Here is a 16,627-nt window from a genome sequence, read left to right on the forward strand (position 1 = left end):
TTCTACTCTGAAGTTTGTCCCACAAAAGGGTTTTTTTTTAAAACATCGCGTCCATTTGTGCTCAATGCTTCAAAGGTGATCACTTATCAAGTATTTAAAGAACAAAAATCACTTCTGCTTAAATCAGAACCATTGGGTACCATGTTCTACGGAAAGTTTTCCTTCGTTCTCTTCACCGTATCGATTTTCTTGCTGTTTTATCAGAATATGGCACTAGGTCTTCAACAGGTAGGTTTGTCTTTTATAGACATCAGTCATAAACCTAAAATCCGAGAAGTTGACTATCGTCTGCAAAAATTACGACCATTTCATATGCAAAATCAAAATTGGGATCATCGATTTTATTGTATCATTAGGTTTTTTTTTTTTTTTTTTTTTTTTTCATCTAAGGTACCTGATAACTACAAAGCAGTTTGGACTAAAAGACGACTTCTTAGAAGCGTTGTTGACGCTTTAGTAAGTCAATGGCCTTAATTTTGCGATTATTACTTTCTATCGCTTGGATCGTTCTTTGTCCAACTTAAGTAACTTAACGTCCTCTTTTGAGGATTATGTACACTTGATGAAGTTATTTGTAAGTTATTTTCTCCTTCATTTTCTCTGATGAGATATAATTTTTAAAACTGATGCGAATTTTTATTTGTAGTATCTGTATGTACTCTTGTAACTCCTATGACTCATATTTAGTAGTTGTAATGCGGTTACAAAAACTGCATAATTATAAATATTAAAATTATAGGTCTTATTTAGTCTTCCGAGTGCATCAATTCTCAAGCAATTCTCACCCATGCTTTAAAAGTATTCAATTGCTTTTACCTTCATAGTCTCCTCCATGGAACCGGCATATGCCCGTTAGCTACAGCAGTGCGTTGTCCAAACGGGGACATTCAGTTGAGGTATTAGTCAAACCCTTTCACAATTCACTTTATTATCATTTATCGTCATCAAAATCGCCAAGATCATAGCGTCAACGTCATTACTGTTTCATTCCAAAAACATCCATTTTCAAATAATTAGTGAACTTTGCAATCAGATTGGCTCTCAAGGGTGTGACTTATTCACGAATCGCACTAATTTTTGCCCTAAATGCCATCTTTTCCTACTAATTGAGGAGGCAACACAAAACCGAATTAAACAAGCCATGAGACTTCATGGCCTCTGAAAAGTAACCAATGAAATTGCAAGAAAAAGAAAGACAAAGAAGCTATGATGTGGGGAATTTGAAACGTTTGTTCCAAAAACTTTGGCTTTTCAATTTTCTTAAATAAGCTTTTTCGGTTCTGTTGTGTTGAAAATCATTAGTATGATTCCAGACCAAAATGCCCTTCAGTCATTAATATTACCATTGCTTCAGCTATGTTTTTTTTAGTCTGGAAGCTAGGACCACCCGCGTTTGGGGAGAGTTTTCACTCTGAGAGATGCTTTTTATGCTAATCGTTAGTTGCTTTATGATCAGTCGGTTCCTTGTTGAAATCATACTTAGGTATTACATTGTATCAGTGAACAAAGTACAGCTGCTCCTGAAATAAACAATAAAGGGGACCCCGCTTTTAAAACTCAATGAAGGTTCCTGTATGAAAACCACCAATTGGTAAAGTTTAACAAAACTCTCAATACATGTTTTATTTAAAAGGAATGACCTTCATCACTGGATCGAATGTCACTGGATTGTTTATTATGATTAACTTTATATCTCCACTCATCAGGCTTTAGAGAGAGAGAGAACTGTTTTGACATAGATGATTAAGCAAAAGGTGAAGAAATGCCACCATGCAAGTTGCTCACAAGTAGTATCTCCCAGAGAGAATGAACCAATTGAAAGATTAATAAAAAATATATATAAACTTCTTTTACTCGGAAATTAATAAACCAGTCCAGGGGACTTCCTCATCCATTGCCTCTTTCAAAAAGTAAAAATTTTCATTTATTCAATACTTCCAGAATTGATGATGATATGAAAATTTAATTATAAAAGTATACTTTAAGCTCAAAAGAAGACACTCGTTTATCGTTTCAAAACACGCAGGATTTGTTCTCTTCAAGGCGCCATGAAATTCATATCAGAGTAAAAACTGCTTTTTAAAGATTCTCAAAACAACCATTTTCTGTTTTGTTTCATTGTTTGAATTTTTCAACGTTGGGGTCTGAGTGGTATTTGATAAATTGGCGCCATAATCTCAATTTGATCCCTCCTCCTCCCCCCAACAAAAAACAAGGTCACTTCACGTCAAAATACAAATTGATCAAAACATAATTCACAGAGCAGCTTCACTTAGGTTATTTTTTCTTTCCTTTTTAATTTTTCCCATTTGGAATTGTGTCACAACAAACCGCCTTTTTGTCAGACTTCCTCCTCTAATGTAAGCTCAGTGACTTAGTTATTTATCAGTTTATCTCGTATTTACGATAACGCAATTTCAACTCTGACAAAGTTAAAATTCAGAGGCATCATGTTTTGCGGAAAATTTTATTTCCTTCTCTTAGCATTATGTATTTTCTTGCTCTTTCATTAGACAACGCCACCAAGGCTAAAACAGGTAAGCTTTATTTTTCATGATCAGCTTCATAGCCTTGGCAAAGTCATAATATATGTTTTACGAATTCAAATATTACTGACTGCTTGATGGAAAGAACTTCTTTATCTTCACTTTCGTTTAGAACGAAAATAAAGACGCATTACATAACTTGATCATCATCATGTTAAGCTTCTAGCGGCAGCAGCATCATTATCCTCTTTCACTGCAGGCACCAGAAGGTTTTACAGTAACCAAGACCAAGAGAGGAATCTTTAAAAAGATATTTGGCCTAATGTTACGTGATAAGCTTCAATTCCGCCTTGATTACTGACTACGCATGGCCTTTTTTTGTTTAATTATATGGAAAAAGCTCATTGGTTTGCATTAGTCCCAAGGGGATAGTGCAAATAGTAAAATCAAGCGTAAAACGTCGTACGATCCAACATGGCGGTGCGCACTGTTTGGATCTCTTCACGCTTTAAGTCCCTCTTTCTTATCTATGCCAACCAATGTTTAAGATCATTTTTGTTTATTCAGAGCCACTCCATTCCACAAATAGAAGTTTCCCAAAATGTTATCCTCTGATTTAGACTATTCAAGTGCCCCACTATTTATTGTCAATAGGTGAAGAGAGACAAGACAGAAGCAAGACCCGACAGATATCACAGTCGAAGATGAACGAAACACTGTTTGTACTAATGTTATGAAGAGTAAAAGATGCATATGTCGCTTGGTTGTTATAAAATGTACCCAAACTTTATTGAAATAAAGGCATCCCTGAAAATCTGTGGTTACGTTTTGCATTGTAATATTTCTAGTAAGCAGAGCAAACAATGAATGTGAGCTATTAAATTAAGAGGATTCATAGATATGTTTAATGACTGTTTTAAGGATTAAAAAAGGATAATTTTGCGATAAACGTGGAGTAAATTATCAAAAAGTAAAAATTGACACAAAATTAGTATGTTATAGAAAGGAAAGAGAAAAGTTAAATCTTGACAAAAATCTGCTGGGCTTCTACTTACGCCGACGACCTCCACACAATGAAAACCAAACAGAAGTCAGAACAGTAGATTCTAACAAATTAAAAGTCAACCAAACCCTGCAGGGTATCTACTTAAGCTGACAACATCTACACAATGAAAACGAAACAGAAGTCAGAACAGTAGATTCTAACAAATTAAAAGTCAACCAAACCCTGCAGGGTATCTACTTAAGCTGACAACATTCACACAATGAAAACCAAACAGAAGTCAGAACAGTAGATTCTAACAAATTAAAAGTCAACCAAACCCTGCAGGGTATCTACTTAAGCCGACAACATCCACACAATGAAAACCAAACAGATGTCAGAACAGTAGATTCCAATAAATTAAAAGTCAACCAAACCCTGCAGGGCTTCTACTCAAGCCGACAACATCCACACAATGAAAACGAAACAGAAGTCAGAACAGTAGATTCTAACAAATTAAAAGTCAACCAAACCCTGCAGGGTATCTACTTAAGCTGACAACATCTACACAATGAAAACCAAACAGAAGTCAGAACAGTAGATTCTAACAAATTAAAAGTCAACCAAACCCTGCAGGGTATCTACTTAAGCTGACAACATCCACACAATGAAAACGAAACAGAAGTCAGAACAGTAGATTCTAACAAATTAAAAGTCAACCAAACCCTGCAGGGTATCTACTTAAGCTGACAACATTCACACAATGAAAACCAAACAGAAGTCAGAACAGTAGATTCTAACAAATTAAAAGTCAACCAAACCCTGCAGGGTATCTACTTAAGCCGACAACATTCACACAATGAAAACCAAACAGAAGTCAGAACAGTAGATTCCAATAAATTAAAAGTCAACCAAACCCTGCAGGGCTTCTACTCAAGCCGACAACATCCACACAATGAAAACGAGACAGAAGTCAGAACAATAGATTCCAAAAAATTAAAAATCAGCCAATCAAGGTTGTTGAAAAATAATGAAATCAAGACCTACTCGTTGAACGCGAACACAGTTTTGTCACAACGTTGCTGGATGTGTCAAGGTCAAATCGCTAGTTTCTCAATACTTCAGCATGTTTTAGGGTGTAGGGGTACCAATAAGAGGAACTACATATCTCATTCAGTTTGTATTGAGCAGCTTGCTGACAAGGAAATGAATAAAAACAAAGTTGTGGAACCCACTCATAGATCTATATCAGTCAGAGTCCTGCTGGCTTTGCATCGTCGTATATAAAAAACGCAACCCCCTCTCGAAAATTCTGTCCGTGTGGCCTTGTTTCAATGCATGCCCAAAACTCCTTAAGTAGCACAGTCAGCTATCATAGTTTTATTTACTGAGTTAAAAGGCCTTTTCTAACAAAATTATATTAGAGTTAGCAAATGAATGATATCAGTTAAAAACGTATAGAATATTCTCACAAAGGGAACCTTCAATATCTCTGTTTCATCATCGATAGTTAAATTAGTTTGTCCCTCCTCAACAAATGAATGAACAGAATCAGAGAAATTTAATTTAAAGATCCTCGCACATAGATAACTTTATTTCAGAGACCTTCTCTATCCAGTCTTAACTTATCGTGCACTAACAGTTTTTAAAACTGCTTCAAGACAGCATACGTTTCACAGAAAAACTTCGACTGTCTCTTTTGCATTTGCGTTAGAGGCATCATGTTCCGCCGTGCGATTTCTTTCAATTATTTTGCGTTATTCATTCTTCTTGCAGTTTTTCAAGTCACATCGACGCAGAAGTTGCAGGTACGACTTTTCATTGTTTCGCGAGCGCCAAAATCATCTTGATTCAACTTATTTGAGTTCCGTAAAAGGACCGTGTGATCTAAGCTTTGAATGCAGATCATTCTGATCTAAATATCTCATTTTATTTTCTTCTTTAATTTTTTTATTGACAAGAGGGGAGATACAGTGGAAACCGAACAGGCCACGACTGACAGGTAAGTAGGAGTAGAAGCCTTCTGAACGTGATCAGACTCGTATATCAATCAAATAATGTTTGGTTACTGCAAACCAAAACCTTAAAGAAGTTAACGTTGGGTAGGACAAGTGGCATATGAAGGCTACAACCTCCTTTCAGTCAGCAGTGAAAACCAGCTAATGTTTCCAGAAGACATACCATTTTTAGACGCCCGAAGGATCTTGCAGCCACTGGTTGTTATAGGAAGTTTCCTTTCGTTGAAAATTTTTATGCCTTCAAAGGAGAAAAGTTAGGATTTTTCTCTTATTCCTGCGACACATAAAAGAAAAAAATTGCCACTTGAAAGAGAATTTAAATCATCAGCTGGGTTCTATGCGAAATAAAGCAGAGGAGGTAAAATTAATCAATATAGGAAACCTTGATGGGTAAAGATTGAGGGACCGGATTACAGGTAAAACTCATACTTCCGGAATCACTGCACATTCACAACATAAAGAGTTTCTGTAAAAGCCCAAAGTGTGGTGTAGATTGTAAAAAGGCCCTAAAATCAGTGTTCATCATGTATTGTGAACTTGTGATCGCCTTTCATTAAGTAATGTTATGCAGCGGCCGTATAAATATGTAATTAGTTGTCTATGTTTTTTAGGTTAGGTTAAGTTAAGTAAGTTAGCAGTTGTGTATCTAGCAATTAAAGCTCCTTCACGTTCTTTAAAAACGTTGTTCTCTGCTCAAACACAACACAAAGTAACCTGACAGGTCACACAACACAGTCTGACTGAGATCAGGAAACCAGAATTAAGTACCACGACCAATCACAAGGAGCCAGTTAGAACACAGAATCAAAACAAGGAAACGCTTTGAAGCGTGGAAAAACTCAAGTGATCAAGTCGCATTTGGTTTAAGTTTTACACCTGATAGAGTAGTAGTAGGCGCAAGTTTTCTGGACCAATCACAGATCATATATCGAAATGAAGCAGTAAACGAATCAAGAAATACTTGATAGCATTCGAAATTCAGCGATAAATGCTCTATATTTCTAACTATTCAAATAGTTAAAACTCAAATAGAAATGTCTTTCTTGAGTATCATCAAAACTTTGTTCTACTCAACTACCCATTTCAGGGACGCAACATTTTCTAAGTCTGATCAAACCGTCGGTACAGAGGTAAGCAATTAATTGTTTTTCGGTATTTGTCACTGCTCCTGTCAACCAACCATTAAAGCGCAGGAAATAAGTTGTTTTATCATAATATTCTGCTTCATAATATTTGCTATGACCCAGTGTTTTTTGGATTCTTCGATTTTCCTCCAATCAAAGAGCTAATAGAAAGCCCCCACCCCCCTCCCCCTCGAGGATTCAGACGTCAGGTTCTGAGAGTTAACGATGAGTTGCTCTGGGAGCTAAATTTCAAAGAGGTCTTACGTGAGCTACGTTCGGCTAAGCCGTAAACTAAATTCATGTGTGACAAGTGTTTGGCATACTGTTGGGATCAATATTAGTTGAAAGGCTCTGTGACGAAAAAAGGACGAACTCTCCCCAACTTCAGTATGCATTTTCTCCACTCTGTTCCCCTAGGGTGCTGACGAGGAGAATTTGATCAACAATCAGGAACTCCTTTAGTTGGTGATCATTTCTTGTATTCTCATAACTTATGTGCTATTGAGGGGTGATACTGTTAGGAGAAATTAGTTGCTGGTCATTCTTGAGGGTCAAAGGACTAAGAAAGATACTAAGATCTCATGATTTAAGTTCTCGTTATCTGTCTCGATATTTTCTCCAATTCTTCTTCATTTTTCAAAAAACGATCAGTAAGAAGTTTAATTTCCATTTCTCTTGATTTGTATCAACAGCAAATACGAGTTGGTGATTATCACTACCTTTACGGCTAGGTATGTACCATAATCAAAAATAATCGAGTGTATCTTTATGTGTGAACAGTTTTTTTTTTACACAAAATGATACTGATACCTTCAGGTTTTTTTTTATGCTAGAGAACATTCCCAGTCAGAATATATTAAAGATTCACTTTTATTAGAAGAAGTACCATCGTTATTGCTTTAAATTAATTTGCAGCCAAGCAGCCAGCTATGTCTATCCTAGCGTGCTGTGGCACGGCACTTCCGATGTTGTATTTTTGATCATCGGCATCCATTCTTCTGTAATTTCTATGGTACTGTTCCAAGTCTTATACAAATCGCCTGAATGGGTCTCGCAGTATAAATTTGAAACGCGACGAAATTAATGCATTGTGACACAAACGATTGTATCTCATATAGAAAATGTATAAACCCACGATGACAATCCGTAACCCCGTTTTTGCCGAAACATGTAAGAAACTTTAATTTGTCAAACTGTTTGTCATCACCAGCAAATATTCCGGACGAGATATAATGCAGTCGCATTGCATCTTGTTCAGATAGTACGTCATTACCAGAAAATATTCCAGTTTGACTGCATGACAGAAATAATTTTTGTAAATTTTGAGCATGAATGATTCAGTGCCTTAATGACCCCAACGTCTCAGCACGAAACTGTGCTTAAAACACATTCCGTACGAAAAGAGTTGAAGCAAAATTACCGGAATTCTCGCTAAAAATGAAACTTTAATTAGGTTGAAGCAGGAATTTTATCATCCTTGAATGCTCTGATCAAGCCTACTATCATCATTAATTATTATCACTGTTAGTGGTTATAATGTCATCATTGTTATTATGGTTATACTAAATACTGTAAATGTGAACTGCGGATAGTGAAATGAATATGGAAGCGATCTCCGCAGTAATGAACACCAAACTTAAGTAGTAGTGACAAAAATAGGCCTGAAAAAAATTCAGGCCTGTAGGGATTTGAACTTATGACCCGTGCGATACCGGTGCAGTGCTCAACCAACTGATCGCTTCCATATTCATTTCTTAATCTACAATATATTTGGAACCAACGTAATGACCAGCTCCCAGTGGGCTTGTTATCTCAGCTGGTAGAGCGCGGCACCTTTGGACAGTGCACTGACCACTGGACTACTGAACAAAGCCGAGGCGTTGGCGTGCCCGCGGTACAGTTGACCACACATGTCAAAAGTAGCACCTTGTACAGTCGTACGGTCGTACATCCAAATTTTTTCGGCTTGATGGGTTACTATTTTGTATAATTATGGGGCTACGCTCTGCGAGCTCCGCTATTATATAGTATTGTTACTATTTACTCATTCCACAGTTTTACTTAAACAAATTAATTTTAAAATTAACATTATCATTATGTTTTAGCGCTCTAAGAAAAGCAAAGTGGCGAAGGAGGCACAAGTTACTTCAATCGTCAACGAGAGACAAGCTTCAGAGGATAGATTTGAAGTTGCCAGTATACTCTGTTATTTCGACTGTACATGTAGTCTAGTGCACAAATAAAGCATTAATGACAATTTAGTGACAGAAGTTTCTCTTTTTATTATCGATATGCAGTTGTTTTTTTTTCCTCAAAAACAAACGTACAACATCATTAGCATCTAATGACTGATAGGTACAAGTTCACTGTTTTGGGGGGCAAATAGCACCTTCGGCCGAGCATTCCTCACACGCTTTTTTAGGGACTGAAGAGGGAGAAGGTAAAAAAAAAAGAAAAAAAAAACCGAGCTGGGAGCTTATGGGTACCAGCGTTGGTACAATGACAGTCCATGATTACCAACTGTTAAACGACAGGGGCAGAAATGACGATTTCATGGCCCCCTACAGATCTACCTTAGAGAATCCTTGCTCACGACAGCTTGTAGCTACAACCGTCAATTATCGGTCATATAACATAATCAAATAAATACAATTTTCATCACCAAGGGTAGAAAATTCAATCAGGAAAAAATTGTATAAAAGATAAAGAAAAGACAGACATCCCACAGCCTAAACTGCAATCAGGTAAAACTATAAGTAATTACAAATCCACCCGAGTATGTGCTTAAAAAGCAATTATTTTTTCCAGTTTTATTACTGCAGTCAGCATGCCAATTACTCAGTCCCTAACAATGCATTCATTGTCAACATCTGGTTCTCACAAGAAAGCTGTTTTTTTTTTTTTTTAACTAAAAAACTCTGATATAGGCTGAGAGCCGTAGGTTTGTCTGAATTTGGCTCCGAACGACTTCGATATCGGTTAAATCGAGCCGAAGGCCACCATGTTTCGCAATAATGCTTCGGTCAGCTGCTTCACTATAATTCTCCTTTTTCATCCGATATTACCATCTACATTGCAGGTCTGGTACTTACATCTTTTCCTATTGATCTCTTATTTTTTACCGTCTGAAAGAACAACATGTATTCCTTACGGTAATGATATTTTAAACACAATTTTCACAGGGAGAGAAAACATAAAATGACGTCACGAAATTAGTAATTTTACAATACTTGTTAAAAACAATATTTTAATAAATGGCAAGGGTTCTCCAGAAACCAAGGGGCTTATACGATCTGAAGTCAAAATGTGAAGCAGTTTTTTTTTCCAGTACCAAGGAGCTATCTATCTCGAAGAATGTTGAAGTTGTTTGGTCTATCACCACCTGAACTCAGTGTAAAAGTCCGTGACGCAAAGTTCTGAAATGTAAACTTGTTTACCTTTATTTTGTTATCTCGACAAAAAAAGTTAAAACTTGCCTTCCAAGTTACTTTCCTTCTTGAATTTTCATGGCTAGATATTCTTGAATCCCTACTTTTTTTTTAAGAAAGTGAGGGAGGAGGGGGAGGGGGGCGATTATTTGACATTATAGCCGGAGGGGTGGGCGCTTGTTCCGTGAAGGGCGCTTACTAGAGCGTGGGCGCTTATTCGATCAAATACGTGGCATGTAATCGTCAGCCGGAACGCCTAGGAAAATAATTATGAGATCACCCTCTATCCACTCAATATTTGCTGCATATCATAAAAACGTGCGTTACAATATTATCAATAAGAATAATAGTGAATTATCTAATCATCACAAATGAGATACATATTTTCTAAATACTATGAAAACGTGCCATACAAACTTATCAATACAAGGGATCATTACTAATTATTACAAATGAGATATTTGTACCTCATTGTCACACGAAACACACGCCAGGGACCCCATTGGATCCCAAGCAGGCAGCACTATTGGTTCCTGTTGCAGGACACCCAACACATCATCCGGAACATATTTCTTGTCTATAACAACCTCATAGACATATTCTGAGTACCAGCTGTCCGTCATCATAAGGTAGCCTGGCTTATCTTTCTCATCACCCCAGGAATTCTCCACACGCCATTTCATGGTTTTAATGTCCACTGCAGCACCTTCCTCTACTGGTTTTAAAGGATCTTCAGTGTCTGTAGTTTTGGTGTTTTCCTGAAAATCCAAGGAAAGAACAAATTGTAAAAGGCGATTATATTCCTCCAAGACTTCTTGTAGTTCATTTTTCAGATTTTTCAGTCTTAATTGAGAGCAAGTGTTTTCCCACGCAAACTTTTTACCCTATTTCTCTATCCTTATCATTTCCTCCTTACAATGTCTCTTCTACCTCTTCTCTTGAAAGTACGCCATGCTGCTTTAAAGAAATAAAATTTACCAAGGTCACTTTTGTGAGCTATCTTTCTCTCCACACATTTCAACACTTTGTCGACGTGAGGCAAAGAGAGGATTAAAAGTCCAAGAACAGTTTTGTACGTAGAGTTCACTGCATCCTTGTTTTGCTCCTCACCGTTGCATGGTTCAGATGTTTAGGAAGTAAAACGGAGTGCTATAGTAGCGACGGACAAAAAAGGACGAAGGGGATTCGGGTCAGGTCGATTGACGAACGTCATATGATCCGACCCAGCCCCGCCGTGTTTTTTCGCTCCGCCGATACTGTCCCGCTGTTTGCTATCGCGCAGCTGTTTTTCTAACTGAAAGCTTGGAACAGACAATCCTCACCTCCCAGGAAAATCCAGTGAACACCATAGCATGGGTCATGAGCGATCCACCATACAGCAAACGCTGAGCTTTGTTTAAATACTTCATGGAAATGCCAAATGTCAACTCATAGCTATGACTGCAGAGGAAAAAAACAGGAAATATACAGTGTCAAGCTTCTAGAGACAGAGAAAGTAACAGAAACCGTGTAACAACGTATAGAAAAAAAAATAATCAACTTATTGATAAACTTTCTTAATTTATTTATCTTTCTATATATGAAACATGTCGTTTTACTCTCTAACGCCACAAAAACAAACTTTCTAAAAAAGAATGTCACTAATAACTTTGAATATATGAAAATCAATTAAGAAGAATTAATAAAGAAGTGAATACGAAAGCGATATTCACAGTAATGAACACTAATTGAGCAGTAACGGAAATAAAGCCTGAAAAAAGTTCAGTCTTGTACAGGATTTGGACACATGACCTCTACGATACCGGCGCAGTGCTCTACCAACTGAGCCAACAAGCCAACAATAAACCCATGAAGTGATAAATAAATAACTGAGATTATATGAAAATCATACATGTGAACTGCGGATAAAGAAGTAAATATGAAAGCAACGTTGTAAACTTACATGTCCAAATGAAGTGCTCCAATCTTTCTTTCAAAATGTTTGTCAACATCACATCCAAACCAAACTGCCTGAAGAAAAGACAAAGTACTAGTTAATTTCTTCAAAAAGGCAATGAGATTTACTGGAAAGTTGTGTTTGCCAATGCTCTACAAACTATCTTAACTATACCTTTACGTGCACAGTGCTTAAGAGTTCCAAATAAAAAAGTACGAAACTGATAACTAAAAAAAAAAAAAATAGCTGGTTCCCAAACCAACAGAAAATTGACTTCCATTGACCAGAATACTTTAATAGCAGTCATGTTGTTCTTCATGTGTGACAACTGCTCACGAAAAAAAACCTCTAATAGTCAATTGGTGACTGCTCACAACCTGGGAAACATTTTGCCTTGTAGTCCATTTTTTTCTTTTAATCAGACTTTTTTGCAACAAGGCTGTTCCCTCTGGCATACCAATTTATCCAAACATCTTCTCATGGTAAAGAATTAAACAGCATACTTAATACACTGTACATCGAGGAAATAACTACTTTTCTAAGTTTATTGACTGGCCCTGCAAGAGGGGAAACTGAAATAAATACTGAGTTCCGTCTGCCAACCAGAGTGAGTAAACTATCTCACAGCCCACTTTCTGATTGGTTGATGGCACACTCCTAACAAAATTATGCATTAGCCAACTAGTTCATTACAAGGGGAAAAAAACAACAAAATTCAAAAAGGGCCTGTAAATAAACCAACAGTGGTAACAAGAGGCAGCCCTTGACTTGTGCATTTAGAGAAGGAGACATATCATATCCCTTACCTCGTTGTCCTTAAGAGACGCAGCTGTCAACTTCTTGAGAACTTCCACAGGTTGATTATTGTATAAGACACGCCGTCCATTCACCATATTACTGAGGTACTCTACTGTCAGCAGTTTGTTGTAAGGATTTCGAGGGTCGTTCACTAGGCACACCTGTAATACATGTATGTAACAAAGATCTAGTGGTTAAAGCCTACAATATTGGTAAGATCTCTGGAGGGTCAGTGAGGGTTATCTTGAAGGAACTAAATTAGCACATTCCATTCATCATGACAAAATGTTGTACAATTTTTTTCCGATTTGGTCATTTTCAATCTGTGAAATCCTTTCTCAACTGGTTCTCTTTTAACCCTTTGACTCTCACAAGTGACCAAGACAGAATTTCTCCCTACAATATCAATACAATATCAACCAGATAAGTGACGAGAATAAAGGAAAATATCAATTTGGGGATAATTAGTTGATTCAATACTAAATTCTCTGAACTAACATAACAAGATTGTATGGTTGACAGTAAGGAGAATAACAAATTTGATATGAGGGTAAAAGGGTTAAGTTCATTTGTTAACATTAGGGCCAGTATATCTCCTGTTGTATTGCTAGGGTCTGGGGAAAAATCTTCAATAGAAAGTAATCTTTCCATTTTTATAATCATAAAAGACATTGGTTTATTGAAGAAGAAAACAAAATGGTGATAAACACTGATCTGTTATCAAAAGCTAAGAATCAATAATGAAGATCTGAATTATAACAATTAAATAAACAATAAGCTTAGGTTAACCAGTCTGTAACCTAGAAGCTCTATCACAGAACATGATTCATTTAAACTGGACTGTATAGCAATTAACCCTTTACACCCTAACATCAGCATGCATATTCTCCATACTGTTCTCTATACATTTCTGAAGGTGTTGACGAGGAGAATTTGTTTTACAATCTAAAGCATCTTTAGTTAGTGATCATTTTCTTCATTCTCTTGACCTTACTATGTGATTCAGGGGTGATTAATCGGAAGAGCTAAACATTATCATTGTCCATATACAAGTGCATTGCATACCTTGTCAAGCGGGTTGTAAACTGGTTTGACATGCTCATTGTAAAATTGAAGCGGAGTTAATCCTGAAAGCTTGCAATATTTTTTACTTTTGTCAATATACTCCCACTCAAAAGTCTTGGGTGGAGTGCCAAGACATATGCTTGTTATCCTATATACCTAAGATTGTAAAAAAAAAAAATGGAATAAGCAAAATAAGTAGAACTTTCCATTAGAATCTCTGTCCTTGTGGTACATCAATAATCACTGCATCTTTATTATCAACATCAACCTGGAGAGAATCTGATCAAAAGAAGCTCAAAGGTGTAAACTAGGACAAGACAGAAATGACTTATTTCACCTCTGTCATCATTTTCTTCTTAGCTTGTTTCATTTCCTCTTCACTGCATTTCTTGTCCACCAGTTCTTTAAGCTGCACAGCATATTCTCGCAGCTGCAAAGACAACATTAAGTCATGGGCAAGCTTGATACCAGGATGGTGGAAAGATAAGATTTTATCATCTACCAAGGCATGACAGTGAAGGAAACATTTTGTGTACATTTCTTGTGGCTGTTTCATTATTTTTTCTTAGTTCATCATTTGGATTCTCACAAGAGATTATTTTCACAGAGTGAATGCTGAGTCTATCAGCTAATGTGGGAAGTCATTATTTAAAAATGATATAACTTGTGATATATGTATGTGATTGTATGTATAATTGTTCCATGTGAATCAGGAAAAAACTTCAACATCATTGTCCTTTTATAACTAATGTGGTGCATGTCATGTGAAACATCCTCTTAGCACCCTAAATTTGACACTGTCTTCCATATGCATTGTGACTTTCAGTTATATGAAATTACTTAACTACTGCATGGAATGGGCCAATTATGTGCAACAACTCCCTCTTTCTTCTCAATTCCTAATGATTTCAATGCATCTCTAGCTGTTCTTACATGACTGTACAGATGTCAGTAGCTCAAGTGGGCAAGATCAGTCCATGGACAAATTCAGTTTTAATATTCAATTCAAATGAAGCTGGGGAAAGAAAGACCCTTCAAGATGTTTCTGCATCTGGAACCCTTGCCAAATTTCCTCAACATCCCCTGGCTTGAATTCATTTTTGTCTCTGCTATATTGTTAATATGTTGAATTCATAGAAAAAGTGGGGGTTATAATTTCAAACTTTGAGATCATACCATAGTTTTGTGTTTTTATAGCATACCTTGTGATTGATTATCCTCCTCAATCGCATGGACCTGTTAGATGTAAATGCTTCAGGCCAGACTGCCTTTGGCACCAGGCCATACTTTTCCACCAGGTTGATAAGCATGTCCCACTGACCACCATCATTTAAAGGGTTGGACAAAAGAAACATCATCAATCGCCCATCAGGTTCTTCCCCTTTGCGAGCCAGTTCTTCATAAGTATTTATGAAAAAATATGACCTTTCAATTCTGTCCCAGAAGTAGAGAAACTGTTGACTAAACTCAAAGTCTTCCAGGTTAAAGTGTTGCACAAATTTTTGGCGAATTGCATTCAAAAATGCAAATATCCAGCATCGTCCAGATGCCCTTTGGTTTGTTACTGGTTTAACTTCATTGACCTGAAATATTAATAAAGTATGTATTTTATCCTTAACATCTAAAACACACTTACTCATTCACATTTCAATATATCCAACATAAAATAAAATCACACTGAACCTTTTAACAGTCCCCTGAGTGACCAAAACAGAATTTCTCCTTATAATATCAGTACAATATCAAGCAGAGAAGTGATGGGGATAAACAAAAATATAAAGAAGAGGATTATAAGTTGATCTAATACAGAATTCTCCAAACTAACTCATTAAGAATTTTATGGCAGACAGTGAGGAGATAAACTAATGAGATTTTGGAAATGAAAGGGCTAAGAATTTTTATGATATAAGGCATCATGTTCCAATCTCAAAGAATGGCACCAGGAACAAAATATCTCACGAATATCTTTGTTGTTTGGAGAAAAACTCTCTTCAAAACTGGTACCTGCAACCAGTAATAAATAACTACTAATTCTGACAAAAATCCAAATTAGTGTTGAGTTTCAGGTATGAAATCTCTCCCCATCTTCATAAAAAAAAGAGTATGGGGAAAAATGCGATTTATCACAGTTGGTTGAGGGTCCTTCACAAACCTTAATAATGCAACTGACTGACTCAAATATTCATTGAGTCCTAAAGAAATAATCATGCAATGTATGCCAATCACCCAAACATCAAATCACATTCATTTCACTTAGGTTTTGATGCCTTATCTCAAATGACTCTAAAGGTACTAACAGGCATGAAAATGAGAAATTCCCGAGTGAAATTATTCCCTTAAGCAACATCACATGATTACTGATAACGCAACGAACCTACGTTGGTCGTGGCCGAGTCAAAGTTTAAAACTGAAAAATGGGCGATCAAAATACTCTTTACATTAAAAAAATAAAAAATTTTGCAGCACGACAGTGTAAACGTGCGATTGGTTCAAAGCCAGACGCAATAATTAAGCTACAATACTCGTATCATCCGGAACATAAATAGGTAAAAACTGTACCCGAGAGCGTTCGTCCGTTTCTCTTACCTTGTGTTTGAAGACATGATTGACTGTTTCGGCCACACTTCTGTCCAGACAAACTTCGACTGGATCATATTGAGTTCCAACGTTTTGAACTACAAGATTTTGTTTTTCGCTGAGAAAAGCGTTCTGTATTTCGGACAAAAGATCCGTTTCCACCCCACTGTTCGCCATGTTTAGATCTCAAGAAAACCTTATTTTGTCTCCAGC

General features: G+C 36.6%; 2 protein-coding genes across 5 annotated transcripts; one reads left to right on the plus strand and one right to left on the minus strand.

The window, feature by feature from the left end:
* Window positions 1–3: 3 nt before the first annotated feature.
* Window positions 4–3,294, plus strand: LOC149036759 (uncharacterized). 3 transcript variants are annotated; one of them, XM_089188866.1, is made up of 5 exons: window positions 19–228; window positions 391–456; window positions 825–896; window positions 2,514–2,537; window positions 3,141–3,294. In XM_089188866.1, the coding sequence occupies exons 1-5, from the start codon at window positions 142–144 to the stop codon at window positions 3,192–3,194; spliced, it is 303 nt and encodes a 100-aa protein (XP_089044992.1). In that variant the 5' UTR covers window positions 19–141; the 3' UTR covers window positions 3,195–3,294. The 3 variants fall into 3 exon arrangements, with proteins under 3 accessions (XP_089044993.1, XP_089044992.1, XP_089044994.1); XM_089188867.1 differs by lacking the exons at window positions 2,514–2,537; window positions 3,141–3,294 and adding an exon at window positions 1,707–1,848 and having other exon boundaries at window positions 4–228; XM_089188868.1 differs by lacking the exon at window positions 391–456.
* A 5,573-nt stretch (window positions 3,295–8,867) lies between these two features.
* Window positions 8,868–16,623, minus strand: LOC113675573 (bleomycin hydrolase). 2 transcript variants are annotated; one of them, XM_089188863.1, is made up of 9 exons: window positions 16,424–16,613; window positions 15,040–15,420; window positions 14,175–14,267; window positions 13,838–13,993; window positions 12,781–12,933; window positions 11,981–12,048; window positions 11,361–11,478; window positions 10,506–10,796; window positions 8,868–9,735 (listed from the first exon to the last, which is right to left on the minus strand). In XM_089188863.1, exons 1-9 carry the CDS (start codon window positions 16,589–16,591, stop codon window positions 9,679–9,681), a joined length of 1,485 nt encoding a protein of 494 aa, XP_089044989.1. In that variant the 5' UTR covers window positions 16,592–16,613; the 3' UTR covers window positions 8,868–9,678. The 2 variants fall into 2 exon arrangements, with proteins under 2 accessions (XP_089044989.1, XP_027047967.2); XM_027192166.2 differs by lacking the exon at window positions 8,868–9,735 and having other exon boundaries at window positions 10,028–10,796; window positions 16,424–16,623.
* Window positions 16,624–16,627: the final 4 nt, after the last annotated feature.

The sequence above is a fragment of the Pocillopora damicornis genome, chromosome 12 (genome assembly GCF_964200805.1).
Source record: "Pocillopora damicornis chromosome 12, jaPocDami1.2, whole genome shotgun sequence".
Classification (NCBI taxonomy): Eukaryota; Metazoa; Cnidaria; class Anthozoa; order Scleractinia; family Pocilloporidae; genus Pocillopora; species Pocillopora damicornis.